Raw genomic sequence first — 18286 nt, 5'->3', positions numbered from 1 at the left:
TTCATAGGTTTGTGGTTGTACACTCTGCTTTAATATAAACATTGAAATGCATACAAATGTCACACAAAGAACACCTTTTGTACAAAACGTGAGTTGTGAAACTCTCGCGTGGTTTGGAGTTTCGTTACACAGCGGGGATGGGCACACCTTCCTGACAGCCAGACGTGGTCTCCATGGGCTCAGCCGCCTCCTGCACTGAAAATGAATGGTGTTACTTTCAGTGTGTTGATTTTCTACTGACGTGCATTTGTGACCTACAATAATAGGTTAAAGGACTCAAATTCAAAATACATATATCCCCTCTCACCTGTAGTGCTATTTATCCATCTATATCATTTTGTGTTAGTTGCCTGAGTTTTGGAGATATCTGCCGCAGGGTTTCTGCCTTCTCTCCAATACAATGGAACTGGATGGCACTCGGCTTGTGGTGTTAAATAAATACATAAAAAAAAACTCAACAGCAATGTCTCTTTCCAGAAATCATGACTCCGTTACTGAAGATAATCCACAGACCTTGTTATGAGCAGTTTCATGGACAAACTATTTTATTTTGACCAAACTACAGCCGCTAGCTGCTAGCTAGTTCCTACATGAGACTGCAAAAGAAAATAGTTCCTACATGAAACTGCTCACAACAAAGTCTGTGTATTATCTTGAGTAACCGGGTCATGATTTCTGGAAAGAGACATTGCTGTTGAGTTTTTCAAATGTATTTTTGGGTGTTTTGAGCACCACAAGCTGAGTGCCATCCAGGCCCATTGTATTCAAGAGAAAGCACACATCTCTGTGGCCGAACTCTCCAAAACTCAGGCAACTATCCCAAAACAATATAGATGGATAAATGTGCTTTCTCTTGAATACAAGGTAAGAGGAAAAATATGTATTTTGGATTTTAGGGTGAGCTGTCCCTTTAACTTGGGATTTGACAAATAACCAATCATTATCCAAGAATTCAGGAACACAAAAACAGGAATTTACATTTGGGTATTAACGGGAGGTCTATGTAAAATAAAACGGGGGGGTTGATTGTGTTCCTTATAAAGCTGGTTGTAACTGAAGCAATGCAAGGTGTTTACCTGTAGTGAGGTCTATGAAGGGCCCAGCTGCTTCTGGAGGTAGAGAGATGCCCATGGCCTTCCTGATGCCGTAGACACTGCTGACGTCACACGGGGCGACCTGCCCGGTCAGCGCCGTCAGGTTCCCCGTCACCTTCTCAGCTGTGGATGGAGGGAGGGGATCAGGGGTGAAAGTGGTTTGAATTTCTTACAGGAACTATACTACCCCAACCTTCATCGTTTCATATTGTCCTCCCGCCCCCAGCTTCATGCATCCCTGAACACACACATCCATTTTTTGAATGCCTGTATGGTGTAGAAATTAGAAACACTTGACAATATGTATAGTGAATTATTTAGGCCTGTTTAAACATTACAACAACACTCTCCTATGTGGACTATCATGTGTGATTTCAACTCTCCTTTTTGACCAAAACATTTACCACACACTGAACAATTAAATTATTTCTCTCCTGTGTGAACTATTATGAATAACCGTAGTAGGCTACATTGTATGCTTTGTTGCGATGTAGGATTTTGTCTTTCAATAATAATATCCTCATTGCAGACTTGCTGTAGCCTAGTTGTTGGTGTTGTTGCGGTTATTTGACTTTCTGACCACCCGCCTCAGTGCTTATTATGAGGCCAGAATAACAGATGCTGCCCTTGGCCATTGGGAAGGCTAACCATTTACTTTTGGCTTTATTGATTGTGTATGATTCAACTTTGTATCTATGATTTTATATTATTGCATGTTTTTGTAGATTGTTGGGACTTCACTGGCCTGGAACAAACTGCTGGACTGGGGGGAATGAATAGCTGTGCCAAAAAAAGAAGAAGCTAGGCCTATGTGCTGTAGCCTATTGTATTTTTAATTTTACATTTTTTATATTTTTCATTTGCAAGTTCAACTGTCAGCTGAGCTCTGTTATTGAAGCTTTGGCTAAAGCCCTGAATTTTACAATGATGTTTTGAAATAAATATGTTTAAAAATCGTTTGTGTGTTAAAAGCTTGTGTTACGTTTTCATTAGCGTTAATATATTACAGTAATTTATTTTCAATGTCCGCTATCAAGAGCAATTTGGTTAGGCCTAGTAAAATCGCTGGGCTGGGTGCAGTGTTTGTGGTGTGGGAAATGTGTTAAAAGCTTGTATTACGTTTTCATTAGCGTTAATACAAGGAAGGTATCATCATTCATTTCAATGTCCGCTATCAAAAGCAATTCAGTTGGTTCATGAAATCGCTGGGCTGTGTGCTGTGCAGTGGTTGTGGTGTGGGAGATTCGAGCTGTCAAAAGAAGACAAAAGACTTGCTCCTGGCCAATCCCGGCGCTTGACTGCTGCATAGGCGGGCACAGGGCGTGGTTTTGGCTTAACCTATGTGGGTTTCGAAATAACGCAGTATGGACAGACAGCCGAGCAGCAGCAGCGCCATCAGAAGCTGCGTGCTTATAGCCTACATAGCACGGATTAAAACCACAGGTCTAAAACACTGCATTGGAACAATTTAGAAGCAATTTATGAGAGACTACTGTTGTTTATGTTACCCTAACAACATAACGTCAGCACAGATGTGTTTCCTTGTTGGAAATTATGCAATCGTGATTGCTTCTGCAGCAATCGGATTTTGATTGACAGCAGCTGCGTGTCTTCCAGGAACGCCGTTCAGGCACAGAATTTCTTAACGGAACTGAGTTCCGGACGGTTCCGGCCCACTTTCACCAGTGGAGGGGATGTTATCACAGCAACAAGTAAGGAGGGCAAGTAAGCAGAAATGGAGATACAGGGTAGGTCTCGTCTCTCCACAAGAATGGACGATCCTTTGTCATTTCTCTTTACTGAGACGATAGGGAAGATCAGAAGAGGCTTTTCTGGTTGATTGTAGGATAGGGGAGATCAGTGAAAATAATATGTGACATTTTCATCTAAATAAATGTCTGTTTTGCTACTTTATTGCTGTTGATTCAAGCTATATCCAGTTCACGAGAGCTATTGAATTAGCTGTTCTAAACACCCTGTGTCAGGGAGGTTTTTCCCAGGGAAAATCCTCTGGTGCAAAGGAGGTGATGCGTTTTATGTTACCAGCAAGTTTCCTTGGAATAAGTAGAAGAACTGTGTCGTTGGTATGAGCAGTGGTAGCCGCCATGGCTGAACGGGCAGAGAAAAGAGCGCCACCTACAGAAACTCAAACTGCACGGGGAAATAAAGTCCAAGGAGAGATGTCACAGTCACGCCCACACTGTTGATTGACAGGTGATCTCTGGGGTAGAGCAGTGCAGAAAGACCACAACGCTGAGCACCAAAGATATTATCAAACCCAAAAAGACCATCTCACACATAAAACCAATTTAACAGGTCTCTGGAAACAAGGTCCGCCTTAACCATTTGAATCAGGTCTATGTTCTAAGGAGGGGGAATTCCCTTTGTGAAGCCCGGAGGTAAACCACATCTGCGTGAGCTGGAGGTAGAGAGGGTGTTATTGCTGGGGTCTACAGCTGGGTGGGGATGGGAGGGGGGGGGGGGGGGGCGAGGGGCCTGAGCGGAGGAACAAAGGGGCCCATGCATGGAGAGGCTCTTACCCAGCTGCAGCTCCTTGGCGGTGGGGGCCAGCAGGCAGATCATGTTAGGTGGCTGCTTGGCACTCAGGCGCTCCTTCTGTGCTTCCTGCAACTCACGGAGCAGCTTTGTAGTCTCGTCCAACTTCTGCTGGAAGTGCAGGGCCTCTGTGATGAGAGAGAGCGGGGGGGAAACACACAAGAGTTGCTAGGTACTTCCTCTACGTTCCTCCAGTTACCTCCTGGTAATGCCTCCTTTCCTTGGTTACACGTATTCAACACAATAGAGCCATTCTTTTCGAACCGCCGATATGGATCCCCCTCAATCTTTCCCTTTTCTCTGTTTCCCACATTAATCTCCGTTTCTCACATTAATCTGTGACGGTGCTGAGAAACCACTCAGCCTTTTTTGGGGGGGGGGGATGATTGGGGGGTGGTGGAGTTAATGGGCTTTTAAAAGGTCTGAGAGGATTTGTAATGGATGATGATTTTAGATCATTGGTCCCCAAACTGGTCCGGGCTCCGCCAGAGAATTTTGTTGTATGGGGGACTGTGCAATGACAATAAAGGCTATTCTATTCTTCTCTTCAATTCTATTCTAATTGCCCATTTTTTTCTACATACACATTAACCCTGATGAGGAGCCGGATTGGGCCGATTTTCAGAAATATCGCGATATGTGTGAAATATCACAATATTGAACATTTATTTTCAGAGGCTGCCGCATATATATGTATATATATATACTGTGTGTGTGTGTGTGTGTGTGTGTGTGTGTGTGTGTGTGTGTGTGTGTGTGTGTGTGTGTGTGTGTATATATATATATATACTTGCTGTCGTTTTGTATGGGTTTGGCTTTTATCATTTTTGCGTGACCTACATTATACAAATTAAGTTTGATTGGATTTTACCCCCAGAGAGTTCCTCGGCAGACTCCAGGCCCAGGCCCAGGCCCATCACAGAACTCAGGCGCTCCAGCCTGTTGCGACGGCTTGCTTCAGATTCAGCTACCTATGAAAGAGAGGGGTGGGGGGGAAGCAACAAAAAAACACTTTTTGAGTCACATTAGAAAAATGTAAATCCACAGAAGACAGCTGGCAGTTTGTGGGAACATCCAGGCTCTGTTGAAGCCGTTTGAGTCACGCTGCTTTCTAGATCCAATCAGATGGGAGCATGATGAGAAGGTAAACCTGAGAGGGGCCAAACACAGCAAACAGCCAGGACAGAGGGAGGCTGTGTGGACGGCACGGCCTGTACTTCACTTTCCTGTACTGCTGCTGTGAGCGGCCATTCAGACGCACGGAAAGACAACTTTCACAAATCTCCAATACTGGGAATCGAGTGTGACTGAACGGGAGCGGTCTTGGGGGTGTGTGTGTGTGTGTGTGGGGGGGGGGGGGGGGTGTCTGTGTGTGTGTTTGGGGGGGAAGGTGAAGTGTCGGGAGCTGTGTTTGAAAAGGAAATGTGTTTTCCATGTGGGGATGGGTCACAGGCGGGCCCCCCGCCATGTTGACACAGCTGGACGCTGCAGCAGACGTACGTAGGCCGTCTATAATGACAAAATGAAATAAAAACTCTGCACGCGTAAAAAATCAAGTCCACGTGCTTCAGTGGCCGAGCCAAACAGAGTGGCACGGCAGGAGGTAACTCTCCCACAACTTTCTGGAGGGTCAAACTCTGAGATGAGGGCAGACTGCACGGGTTTCACATTACACATCATTTACTGATATTTCTCATTGTCCATCTGACTTCTCCTTGTATTTTATTTATAGACAGTGGGACACGTCTCACCTGCATGTCGTCTTTGTTCGCATGTGTTTTTGCTGCTGGCTGTTGAACCTGTTGGGACAGTCAGAAAGAAGGGGGGGGATTATACTTTCAAATGCATGGAGACATATCTCTATATATACCACTGTATATACATACACTTTATTGTGGAAAAATAATCTACTCAAGAGCACTGAGATATGAAAGTAGAAGCTTACTGGCTCTGTGTTCTTCAGGCTTTTGGAATGCGCCCCATTCGTCATGGCATCCAGCAGATTGTCTGCCAGTTTGTATGTGTACTCCTCTGATTTGGCCAGGAAGTCTGTGATGCTGCTAATCTCACACACGCACACACACGCGCACACGCACACACACACCCCCCCCCACACACACACACACACACACACACACACACACACACACACACAGACACAGACACAGACACAGACAGCAGGGTTACGAACAGAATCACTTTACTCCCCGTGCATAACGAGAGGGGAGCGTTTTGGTGGGTCGACGACCCAGGTACAGTATCTAAGTATACAGGTAAGTATGAGAAGTCACAGCTTGAAATGGGCTCGGTGGACTGAGCTAACTAAGCCTGCGACCGACAGAGACAGAAGTTCCTCCTCCTCACCGGGCAAAGCTGGGGAGGAGGAGGAGGAACAACATCTGGAGACGAGTCAGACAGGAATGTGCCTCAAGTGGAGGTTTTGTGTAAATGTCACAGATAGATCCAGGGTGCATTACTGGCTGTATTGCTCATACCTCTCGGGGGCCTGGAGGCTACTGGAGTCCTCGCCGTACAACGAGTAGATAAGGTCAGAATCCTCCTTGCCGACATTGGCGAAGCTGGAGTCGTAGGTGGGCGCGTAGGAGGTGAACGGCCCGTAGTTCATGTAGGACACTGTGGAGATTGTGTTACACACAGGTAAGCTCACTGTCAGTCATTGCACACTGAATCAGAAGGGAGTAGGGGGGGGGGGGGGTCAGAGGTGAAGATTGCAGGACAGCATCCAGACATGTTGGAGGCGGTGTGGTATCTTACCTGGAGTGATCCTGTTCCTCTTGTCCTCCCTGAAGCCCTGCAGGGTGTTGACGCCGCCCTGCAGGCGGTTGGACATCATGCCCAGCTTCACAGGACAGTAGCCCACATCTGCAACAGCAAACACGTTACCAACTCTGGCAAAATTCTCTCCAACAGTGAAACAGTTACCAACTCTGGCAGAATTCTCTCCAACAGTAAAACAGTTACCAACTCTGGCAAAATTCTCTCCAACAGTAAAACAGTTACCAACTCTGGCAAAATTCTCTCCAACAGTAAAACAGTTACCAACTCTGGCAAAATTCTCTCCAACAGTAAAGCAGTTACCAACTCTGGCAAAATTCTCTCCAACAGTAAAGCAGTTACCAACTCTGGCAAAATTCTCTCCAACAGTAAAGCAGTTACCAACTCTGGCAAAATTCTCTCCAACAGTAAAACAGTTACCAACTCTGGGCCGTTCTCTCCTCGTCTCCTTGCTTACCTCCCGCTGACAGATCTGCAGGGTTGAGGATGGCCAGGGTAGTCGAACCGTCGGTCTTCCGCCTCACAAACTCCAGCTACGAGACGAGACAGCCAATGAAATGTGGGCTGAAAACTAACTTAGTGATCTGTTATGGCATGTCGGTGAATTGCTTATCAAAGGAGAGTGGGGGAAATGCAGATATAAGGTAAGAAAGCCAGGGGAGACAGAGATCCTAGGGCAACAGATGACTATCTTAGCCACTGTTACACCATCACTGCGTCTGCCTTATACAACTACAGCAGATTCAGATTCAGAATTTATTGTTTATTATTATTTATTCCTTAGAAGAAATTTGTTTTCAGTCTGTACATCAAAAACATCAAACATTGAACCAATAGACTGTAGCTGTTGATGTTGAATGACTTTGGCTTGGAGGAATAATGAATGAGTAAACTGTTTATGAAAGTTTCACACATGGAGGTATTGCCCAGCCACATGCCATTCAACAAGCAGAGGTTGTTCAGGGTTGTATCTTCAGCATATCATCAAGCTTAAGCTTTTTCTACTGTTTGTGCACATTGCATCTGGGCCCAAGGCAGCTGCTAGCCAAAAGCCAGGTTCATTTGTTTCAACAGAGAGTAAATGAAGCAGATTAACCCAACGTCCAATGGAAATATCAAAAACAAATGTCCTATTTTGGATACAAGATGTATTATTTTGGCGTTTTGAGCAACTCAAGTAGCAAATACGTAATTTATTTCTTTTGTATCAAGTGTGAAGGAAAAATAATTTACTGAAACTAAAATGTTGAGGCATCCCTTTAACTCGTTAGATCTGGTGGCAGTCGTGGGGGAAAATAACCGTTGATTGCATTCTGAATATATGGTAATATAATATAAAGCCACGAGAATCACTTGCTAAATGCAAATGTCTTTCATTTCGGGGTGCCTCAAACATTTCTAAAAAATATTCAAAACATATTTTCTTATCAAAATACATTTTGGAGGGGTCGCTCTCAAAAACATACATATCACCTCTGGGTAAAAAAAATAGACTACCTGAAATTAAATTACTAAAAATCTCTATGATGAATAATCTCCTTTGTGTAAGTGTTAATATTAGTAGGCTTTAACGAACCTGCTACCCATTAAAATAATACCAGGATTTATTTCCATCTTGTGCCATCACTCCTTTTGTAGGATTACGGTGTCGCGTTACTGGTGGATCTGTGCTTTTGGAGCGGTTTATCAAGTGGTTTCTCACCTCACACTGCTGCAGCACTCTGCTGGACAGCTTTCCTCCAGACTCCTTGATGACCTTGCGGATCTCCTCCAGCTCTTTCTCCGCCTTCAGCGCCTCATCCTTGGACTCTTTCTCTTGTCTGCAAATGAAACACAGACGACAGACAGCAGATGAGCCACTTTGACCTTCAATAAAACTTTGTAGCAATACAACAGCATACATCAGAGTGCAGAAGATATGTGTTGTGTTGTAATGAAAGGCAAACTGCATGAGCGCTTCTCTCCATTAACACCTACATTCTACATCCGTTCCTTTGATAACCTAATCATCTGTACGTGCGTTGTTCATGTCAATAAACACAGTGCACAATACCAACATGACAAAACACGAACAGTGCCTGACTGAGTTTCCTCTGTCAAAATGTGTGTATGTATTTCCTTTGACAATCTACCACAGCTAAAATGTGATTTTACTCGTCCGTCAACAACACCCTGGCTGAAAAGACTTTTTATCCACCGACGTCAAAGACGCACGGTGACGAAAGAACGCAAGACCCAGCATGCTCGGAGGCATTCCTCACATTCTCAGCCGCACGGTGGAGAGAAGTGATTCACTAAAGACTCGACTCACAGGAAGACACGCCCTCACACGTCAACACTGTTCAGGGACTTGCCAACAGAGTGGGAAATTGCACTGCATCCACATGCCGCTGACTTTTGGCTCTGGCTGGTTGGGTTATCTCGTCTTTGATCGTGCCATACAATCAATTGCCGTTTATTTATTTTTTCTTAATCTTTGTGACTCTAGCAGGTAAGCTGGCAACAATAGGCAATGCCCCAACACCCCCCCCCCCCCCCCCCCCGCCAATACACTGTACCACCATGGACCGCAGGGCGCTAAGAAGAGTGAGGCGTGCGGCCCAGCACGTAACAGGATGTGAGCTACCAGAACTGCAGTAACTGTACAACCAGCGGTGCCTCAGGAGGTCCCTGAAGATCACCAAGGACACATACCACCCCCACAACAGCCTGTTGGAGATACAGGGTCCCAAAAGCACGAACAAATCGCCTGAGGGACAGTTTCTTCCCCCAGGCCACGAGACTCCTTAACACACACAAATAAACAATCATGTAGTAGCTGTTACCATCACATATGATAATTATGCCTATGTTATTTGCACCTGTGCAAACAGAATGTTTAATTATGTTTTAAGGTGTCTATGCTAGAAAAGAAAAGGAAAAAGTTTACTGTTATTGCTTTTTGTTTCTCTTGTTTTACTGCATCTATATGCCCTGTTATTTTGCACTGTTATACTGTTATTTGCACTATGTTGTAACGGAGTCTACAGCACAAGAATTTCACATGTGATACTTGTACTACGGAGTGACAATAAAAAATCTTGAATCTTGAATCTTAAATAAATAAACATGTTTCCTGCCCTGCTCATCATCTTCAGGGATGACACTGGGCCATCTCCTGACTGACACGTGTGTTTGGGAGATGAGCAGCAAGATACAGACCTCTAAATACAACTGCCTGAACTCATGCTGGGAATGTTATACTGCTTTCCAACCCTCACTTCACCTATTTGTATAGATTGTGTACATATACTGTAGACATAGTTTGTACTTTATAGTGTTGTTGGTGCTGCAATATTGTAATAACACATGCCATAATATGTTTAAGCATATCTATACACATTTAATTATTTGTAATGCTGACTAAACTCGTTGAAGAGGACAGCTGCTCCAAACATAAGTGTGCCAGAAATTGAACTCCTGCACAAGGCTTTGAAGTAGGTAAAGTATTAGTACAGAAGTATCATCATGAATATTCACTTCCTGAATTAGAAGGAATTGTTGTAATTTCAAAGCGTTTAAATTCTTTATAGTGAATTGAATTATCTCCTAGTTACAGCGGGGGCCAAGCAGGAGGGATGTGAACAGTGTGTGCCTTCAATCGAAATGTGTGACTTGTGCCAAGTCAAGAGAGTAAAGGACCTGGGTGTGCTGGGGGCCTGGGACCTCTCGCTGGCCCCCGTTTCCGTGGGTCTCTCTCTGTTCTGGTCCAGGCTCAAGCCCCCTTCCGCCTCAGTCTTCCCTGGCTTGTTGGCAGCAGGGTCCAGTCCAGACATGAAGTCTATGCTCTGCCTCAGGCTCTGTAGCCTCTCCTACAGGAGAACAGAATTTTGAATTGATTCATTTGCACGTATTAGAACAATTTAACACAGAACAGAATACATAGATTACAAAGGTGATATTAGAAAGAAAGGTGTTATAGGAGAAGAACAAAGAAACGTAAAATCAGGAGTGACTTAGATGACAAACAAAATGAGAACAAAACTCAACAGGAAGAGGACATTTAATATGAACAAAACCAAAATGCAAAAATGGTAAGTAAAGAAAAATGAATATTTGTGAGATAAAAGAGAATACTGTAGTTTGAATAACTAGTTTAGTGGCAACATGACAATGTTAGTGATGATAGTGACTCAGTGACCTTTCTCAGAACTATCTGTAGCTATCTGCTGCCCTCTGGTGTTCAATTCTTAGTTTTATGGAGGTTGTCCCATTCATCAACTTATCAAACAGTTATGCAAACAGACACTGAATCATCAAAATAAATACAGTAAATAAATAAATAAATTGTGGCTACTACATCTGTAGGGATGGGTATCGTTTCGTCTTTTTCCGATAACGGTGCTAAAACGATACCTACCATTGAGTTATTGATGATTTTTTTTTGTTAATTTATGAATCTGCAAGCCATATAATAAAATCCACTCCAATCTATATATAATATAATGGAATCCAATAAAATGTTTTATTACTAAAAGGGCAGTCTTTGTATTTTGGATTCACAAATTCAAATTCACAAACTTTCAAGGACCCGTAGGAACCCTGGTAAGTTGACCAATGGGACAATCTCCTAAATAATGTGGTGTATTATTAAGAAGCCTCCCTTCTGTCTTCAGTTTCATACCGGGCTCAAGATCTTCATTCCAGAGTGCAGCAGTTTCCGGGCGGCTTTGTGGTATATTGTTTCAGGTTTGTTGTAAATCATGGCGTTCTCACACATGATCCTGAAATCCACCTGCATCAACGATACAAGACACATGATCCAGCATGTACCCTTGCCAACATGACAAATGAAACTGCAAACATGAATCTAAACACATTGTTCACGGTGGGAACAATTTGGGTGTGACCGTTGACAAAACTCGTCATGGCTTGATTGTTTTTGGTGGGGGGTAAATGGCACACACAACAGAGTAACTCCCCCCTAATCAACATGATTAAACCTTTCAAAGTTGCAATTACTTGGCTCACCTTACCAGTTGTGTGTATGTATTATGTACGTTCCGTGTATGTGTATATGTCTATGTAGGTTCATTTTCAAAACATCCAGGTGATATTTATTTGCCAGAGTTACTTCATTGCACTCATTACAACTGATGATGGTGTTTGGATGCTAGGGCTGCAACTAACGATTATTTTCACAATCGATTAATCTGTTGATTATTTTCTCGATTAATCGATTAGTTGTTTGGTCTATAAAATGTCAGAAAATGGTAGCAAATGACGATCAGTGTTTTCCCAAAGCTCAAGATGACGCCCTCAAATGTCTTGTTTTGTCCACAACTCAGATCAGTTTACTGTCATACAGGAGTCAAGAAACCAGAAAACATTCACATTTAAGAAGCTGGAATCAGAGAATGTTGACCTTTTCTCTTAAAATTGTACGCACAACGATTAATCGATTATCAAAATAGTTGCCGATTACTTTTCTGTCGATCGACTAATCGATTAATCGGTTAATCGTTGCAGCTCTATTGGATGCACACCAAAACATCTTGTTTGTACGTTGTGTGTACAGTGCAGGTAGATACCTTGAGTTCCTCCAGTGACTGGTAGCCCTCTTTCCTTACTCTGTCCTTCATTGTACTGAAGTCCATGGGGCGCTTGATGATCAAAGAGTAGCCAGGTGCAATGAGGTCAGTCACCGGGAATGAGAAAAACGCACTTGGGTCTTTCCTACAGGAAAAACACACAATTTATTTACAGACAGAACCACACATACCATTGCTACAACGACATATTCTGTAAACAAGTACGATGAAAGAGTGTTAAAGAGACGTTAAAAACTGCACCTTTGGAGCTGTCTGATGAGCTGGTGCAAAGCTTCCTGGAGAGGGGTCTGTTCTTTTTCTGCAAGAATAATAATAATAAGCATAATAATAATAACAAAATCAAACATCAAGGCATGAGGAAAATAAAGGAGGGTTACAGATCGCAAACAAGAGGCAGCATTACCTTCCAATTTATTAAGCTCTGAACGGATTGGAGTTCTGCTCTGGTCTCTGTCATCCCAGTCTCCCTCTGCATACTGTTCTTTCTTCTTCTTGGTCATCTTAAATGTCACACACAAAGACCATTAAATATAACAGTTGAAACAAGGTGGCACTGCAGTGGTGAGAGACTGTCCCATGACTGGATTTCTCCATCAACACTGAACCCCACTCATTATGTTGCTTTGGATGAGTCTGAGCTAACGCCCTAAATAAAGAGTAAACTCAACCCTGCCAATACTGTCACTCACAAGCATTAACGTTATCACCTAACTAAGTCAACTAACGCTACTAGTATAATTTTGTTTTTCAGAAAGATCTGTGGTAGCAAGGAACCAGAATGTTTATTCAGGGGTGGCCAAACTTTTTTGGTTGTGGGCCGCATACAGAAAAATATAAGGAGTCACGGGCTGTCTGGGGGGAGGTTAGGTTTAGGCGTGGGGGGTGGGAGAGGTTAGGTTTAGGGTTAGGGTCTGGGGGAGGTTAGGTTTAGGCATGGGGGGTGGGAGAGGTTAGGGTTAGGGTCTGGGGGAGGTTAGGTTTAGGCATGGGGGGTGGGAGAGGTTAGGTTTAGGGTTAGGGTCTGGGAGAGGTTAGCTCCTCCAGACCCTAATGGGGTAGCAGTTAGGCTAATGGGGGAGCAGTTGCCATAAGCATCAAAGATGACTTCCATGGGTTTACATTGAGTTTAGTCGGAAACCAAGTCGTTTCATGGGTCGCTCAAGGGTACCATGTTAGTAACAAGCGACGCACAAGGGACGGGACAAAGCGTCAATATGCTACGCGCTCGGAGTGAGAACGGGTTGTATAGTTAGATGGTGATATATGCATGTGTTATACATATACATATATTATACATGAGATTGGACTTGAATTATATGGATGTACTATGGCTGGACAGATGATAGATAGACAATGATTGATAGACGGATACTAATGTATTAGTTAGGTTATAGGTAGATGTATTATATTCCAGTATATACTATATAGTATTTTAGGAAGATAGTAAGGTTGTGATGTAGGTTACATGGTTATTTGGATGGACATACTGTATTTAGAACCAGGTTGAGTGAGTTTTTGTTGGTTTTCTCTTGTTTGTCTTAAATTTATGATTTTAATATGTGTTTTGTCTTTTACTTTGCATATTTGTAATGTATCTGTATTGTTTCTTTTGACTGTGGACCCCAGGAAGAGTAGCTGTTGCCTTGTGTAAATGGGGATCCTAATAAACTAAACTACCGAGTGATAAATAAAACAAAGCTATCCCGTCTAAAAACAGCTAGGAATTTAGAAAGCGTCGGCTACCTTCTTCTTTCCCTTGTCCTCATCTGGTGACGCAAAGCTCCTGTCTTTGTCGTCCTTCTTCTTTTTCTTCTTCTTCTTGGGTTTGTCGTAGTCCGCAGGCTTTTCCTCGTGAAATTTAACGACGTTATCCAGAGTCGAGCTGCCCGCCGTCACCTCGTTTCCAGCCACCTTTAAAACCAACTTCAGCGGTCTCTCTCCTCCGTACTCTGCAGGCTTCATCAGCGGTCTCTCTCCGTACTCTGCGGAAAACCACCAGACAGCAAGAACAACGACAGGTTGAGAGATGCGAACGGTAGCATGAGCAAGCGATGCTGTGAATGAAGCCCTAGCCTGACTTAATTTTACATCTCAAATATGTGTATTTGTATGGCTGCCTGAAGTATTTAGCGTTAGCTACCTGGCGTACTGTCTGAAACACGTGGGGAAACAATAATAAACCAGTCCCCTAGCTAGTTGTGATTTGTTCATGTTAAGAGTCGTGCTAGCATGATGGCTAACAATGCAACCGGGCATTCTAGCCAATGCAGTTTAACACAGCTGAAAACAATGAAAGGGCAGAAGTCCTTGAGCTATCTGCAAAGGAGTTACCTTCGTAGCCGTGCTTTTCCGACTTGTGCTTTTTGTGCTTCTTGCCCATTGTTTATTGTTTTGCTGCAACGTTCAGTGGTTGGAGTTGTTCTTTCTTTGTGAATCTCTGTCCGGCGGAAGCACAACAGGCCAGGGTGAGAGGGAGACTGACTCTCTCTGAGGTGAGCAGCGCCACCTGTTGGCTCGGGGGAGAACATTTGGACTCATGCGTTGAGCTTTATCGCCACTAGGGGGCGGTATAAGCATTGCATTTCAGTCATGGACCAAACTTTGCAAACTTGGATCTAATGACAGAAGTATCCCAGTGAGTCCAGATTTTTTTTTAACTGCACGTCATTAGTTGGCGCCTCTTAAAAGCGAGGCCTTGACATAAAATAATTCAAGATACAGAAGATTGCTGAAAACACCCTCACTGAAGTACAAGGGACAAGGGTGGCGGCGTATTGTTCAGAGAGACTCTCAATTATCCAGCCTGCTGAAGTGTCTGTTCAGACACATACTCCCAGCTTCAAGGCTGCTGTTTTACTGCTGATTCTGCTCTCAATGGCAAGTGAATAGAGACGTCTCCCTATGAGAATGAATAAGCTATGGCATTATAATGATCATAAATATTGCTGCTTGCAGCAGGCAAGGTCAAGTCCAACCATGTATAATATCATTGCTCTTTGCACAGGCTGACAGCACAAATATTGTCTTAACAGACACCTGCTTTCAAATGAAATGTTTTGGGACAATTATTATTCATTTGTAGTAATCCTTCTTGGACCTTGTTGTCATTATAGTATGCGTCATACTGAGCCTTTTTGCCTGCTTTTAGTCACAGATGAGTTCGCTGAGCCCTGAGCGCAGACTGGGGGCGGTCTCCGGGGAGAGAGGAGGCTCGCTGGCGGTTAGGGTACAGTCGTTATGCTCTGTTAAATCGGCACATATTTTACAGGCTGATGAATGACAGATGTTTTATTCATGGAGGAGAGATAGTGCGCATTCTTCAAGCACATTCCAGGTTTTATGAAGAGGCAGGGGATGGGGGGCCAGAAGTTTGGGAAGGAGCGGTGGGCGAATCCACCATTCCAGCCATTCCTCCCTTCAGATGAGGAGGTGATTCTGATGCTCTGTTGACTGTTGGGAGTCTCCTATCTAGTCAAACCCATCCCCTGCAAATGACCTCCTAATGGATGTCACAAAATACCAGCACCGTAAATTACTACGGCGAAGAGACCCGTTTAAATTTACAGCATTCTAGGCTTTGTTTTATAGGTGACACAGATATATAGCCAGATAGTGCGACAGCAGCTTCAATTTCTAGGTCACCAGCATTGCAAACAACCCAATCTCTTCACACGGATCATTAAAGTTTCATCTTAACTTCACCAATACTGAGGAATTTAAGGGTCAGAGAGTAATAGTGCCATGACAATTACTCCTGTGAGCGAAAGGAAAATAAATAGGAGAAACAAGACGTGCATTTGTTTCTTTAAGAGATCTGTAGATAGCATTTAGCTAAACACAACACAAACCTGGGTGATGATAAAATCGATCTCATATTCATTGTCTATTAGTGCAACTCTAGACGTTATATTTGTTGATGTTGCGAGTTCAAGGCTCCGTTCTCTCCCTGTTGCCTTCAGGAGAGTTATTGAAGTTCACATACCCCAGTTTCCCTATTTCCCCATTTTCCCTGAGGGAATCGTTAAAGTGTCATCTCATATGCATCCACTGGGCGGTCCTGGACCACAGGTATATAAATCCTTAGATTGAGGGCCTTTAGCTTAGACTAGAGGAGCTACAGTATATAATTGTGAAACCCACACCACAAGGGCTTGTCCTATTAGGTAAAGTATACTTTTACACTCACATTCTAGGCATTAAGCTGTTATGAAGAGCGACTTAGGATGAGTGGAACGAGCTAAACCTCCTTGATTGCCTCCATTACAAGCAGACGACAGTAAGGGCTGCAAAGGGTCAAAGCCCCCGCAGTGCCTGTGTCGGGCCCAGTGTTGGGCAAGTTACTTTCAAAATGTAATATACTACATATTACTAGTTACTCTCATTTGAAAGTAATAAGTTACTTTACAATATTACTGTCTGTGTAGAGTAACTCGTTACTTATTACACTACTTTTGCATTACTTTCACCAAAACAACAGCAGCAGCAGAATGACATCGCCGCCCCGGAACCATCCCGAAAAAATAATTTCAACCGCCTTGAAGTCAGTGTAAACAATCCAAAATTCTAAATATTATCCTTTTCCTTTGTTATTGTCATCTATAGTGGTTATTTGCGTAAAAACACAGTTTGATTAGGAAATGATTGTTTATTTTTTATTATGTGCTTTGATTTAAAAAAAAAGTAACTCAATTTGTAACTTGAGTTACTTGACAAAGTAACTGGTATAATATTACCGAAATCCTATAAGTAATAAGTTATATTACTGAGTTACTGCTAAAAGTAATATATTACATGTAATATATTACTTTTGTAATGAGTTACCCCCAACACTGGTCAGGCCCAGCCTGCGAGGGGGGAGAAGCGGGTTGTGCCTGGCCTGCCTGGCCTGCTGCATGCATCTCCCCTCCTCCCAGCCCCAGAGAGAGAGAGAGAGAGAGGCCATGATGGGATCCATCTGTTTCGTCTCAGCTGCGGAGCTGCACACGCATTGGAAGTCCGCGGGACGAGCGCGGGATTAGAAGGAGATCAGTTACACCAAACAGGGCTAACAAATGGCAGATGTTGTGAAATTCATTATCCTCTGTCACAACAGAGGGGCTGAGGGGACCCGGAGATTCGGTTTCCACATGAAAGCGGTGTCCCAGCGGAACCTTGGGAAAACCGCTTCCCAACTCGGCGGCGGCTGGACGGAGCGCTGGAATATTTGCTCTTTTCCACATATCTACTGCACAACAAATACACAAACAGCAGCAGGCTTTGAACAGTTTATCTGCCTTGCACATGGTTCGACTGAACCGGCATTTGGAGATAATACTTAGTGTTGGTATAATTGCCACTGAACCAAAGCGCTATGATCGTTGGCAATTTGAAAGCGCTGGAACAATCCAGTTTGAGCCGTTCTAAAATAAATAAAAAATGGAGTCGAGTTGTAATTGTAGTCCTGGTTTTGTTCAGAGCTCCATCGTGCCAGGGTGACCTTAGTTGCGCAACTCTCTTAGTGTGCTTTCTCGCTGGGAGGGAACGATTGCTTTCGTTGCGTCGCATTCCGTTGCGTTGCGTTCCGTGCCCGAGTACGATTTCCCCCTCCCCTCTCCCCCGCTTTCACATGACAAAATGTCTTCCGTGCTCGGGAACACTTGCAGAGTGCACTTGCATCATCAAACTACGCCTGGAGTGTATCCTCACCCGTGTGTCGTCTATCTATGTGGTTCGGTACGGTTGGCGTTCACATTCGCAAGTGCTCCGTCTCCCCGGGCACACCAGTGTTCCACCAGACCACCTTTTCAAGTGGACCCTGTCACGGTACGCGGTCCTGCGCCCGGTCACGGCACGCAATGTTCACACTCAAGGAAATGAACCGCACTTTGGGGACAAGTGTGCTCGGTTCCACTCCCGGGTCCCCAGTGTGACAGCAGCAGGCTCAAGCCGAACTGACGCTTAACCGTTCACACCAGGAGCAGTCTCTTTTCCCCCAGCGCCTTGCTCGGCACGCCTTGAACCCGCCCACAACTCCCATTGAATTCATGCCTGGCAGATTCAAGCTTCACACGTCACGTCAATAGGACTGAATCCTGAACGATAGCTTCAGCGCGGCTTCAGTGTGGCATGGCGTGCGGCTGGTGTGAACAGTCTCACCTGTTTTTGGTTTTCCTATTTAACCATGACCAAACCATTTCTCTAACCTTAATCAAGTTGTTTTAGTTGCCAAGCCACCAGTAACCACACAACACAAGTTGTTTTAATAAACTT

At 43.9% G+C, this 18286-nt stretch overlaps 1 protein-coding gene across 1 annotated transcript; it reads right to left on the bottom strand.

Annotated features, from left to right (window-relative positions):
- Positions 1-20: 20 nt before the first annotated feature.
- On the bottom strand, positions 21-14477 carry brd7 (bromodomain containing 7). The gene is made up of 17 exons (XM_083662483.1): positions 14369-14477; positions 13781-14019; positions 12441-12537; positions 12278-12335; positions 12017-12161; positions 11110-11220; positions 10128-10297; positions 8149-8266; positions 6904-6979; positions 6426-6533; positions 6146-6284; positions 5596-5710; positions 5402-5449; positions 4522-4621; positions 3635-3778; positions 1077-1217; positions 21-195 (listed from the first exon to the last, which is right to left on the bottom strand). Exons 1-17 carry the CDS (start codon positions 14415-14417, stop codon positions 125-127), a joined length of 1929 nt encoding a protein of 642 aa, XP_083518609.1. The 5' UTR covers positions 14418-14477; the 3' UTR covers positions 21-124.
- Between the last annotated feature and the right edge of the window lie 3809 nt (positions 14478-18286).

Source organism: Poromitra crassiceps (genome assembly GCF_964638095.1).
Source record: "Poromitra crassiceps genome assembly, chromosome: 28".
NCBI lineage: Eukaryota > Metazoa > Chordata > Actinopteri > Beryciformes > Melamphaidae > Poromitra > Poromitra crassiceps.
The sequence above is the reverse complement of the archived record's forward strand: the minus strand, read 5'-3'. Positions and strand labels throughout refer to the sequence as shown.

Coding starts and splice junctions, on each gene's coding strand:
- brd7 (XM_083662483.1), bottom strand. CDS start 14,417: ATGGGCAAGAAGCACAAAAAGCACAAGTCGGAAAAGCACGGCTACGAA. Junction 12,162..12,277: donor CTCATCAGACAGCTCCAAAG/GTGCAGTTTTTA, acceptor TTTTTCCTGTAG/GAAAGACCCAAGTGCGTTTT. Junction 10,298..11,109: donor GAATGAAGATCTTGAGCCCG/GTATGAAACTGA, acceptor GTTCTCCTGTAG/GAGAGGCTACAGAGCCTGAG.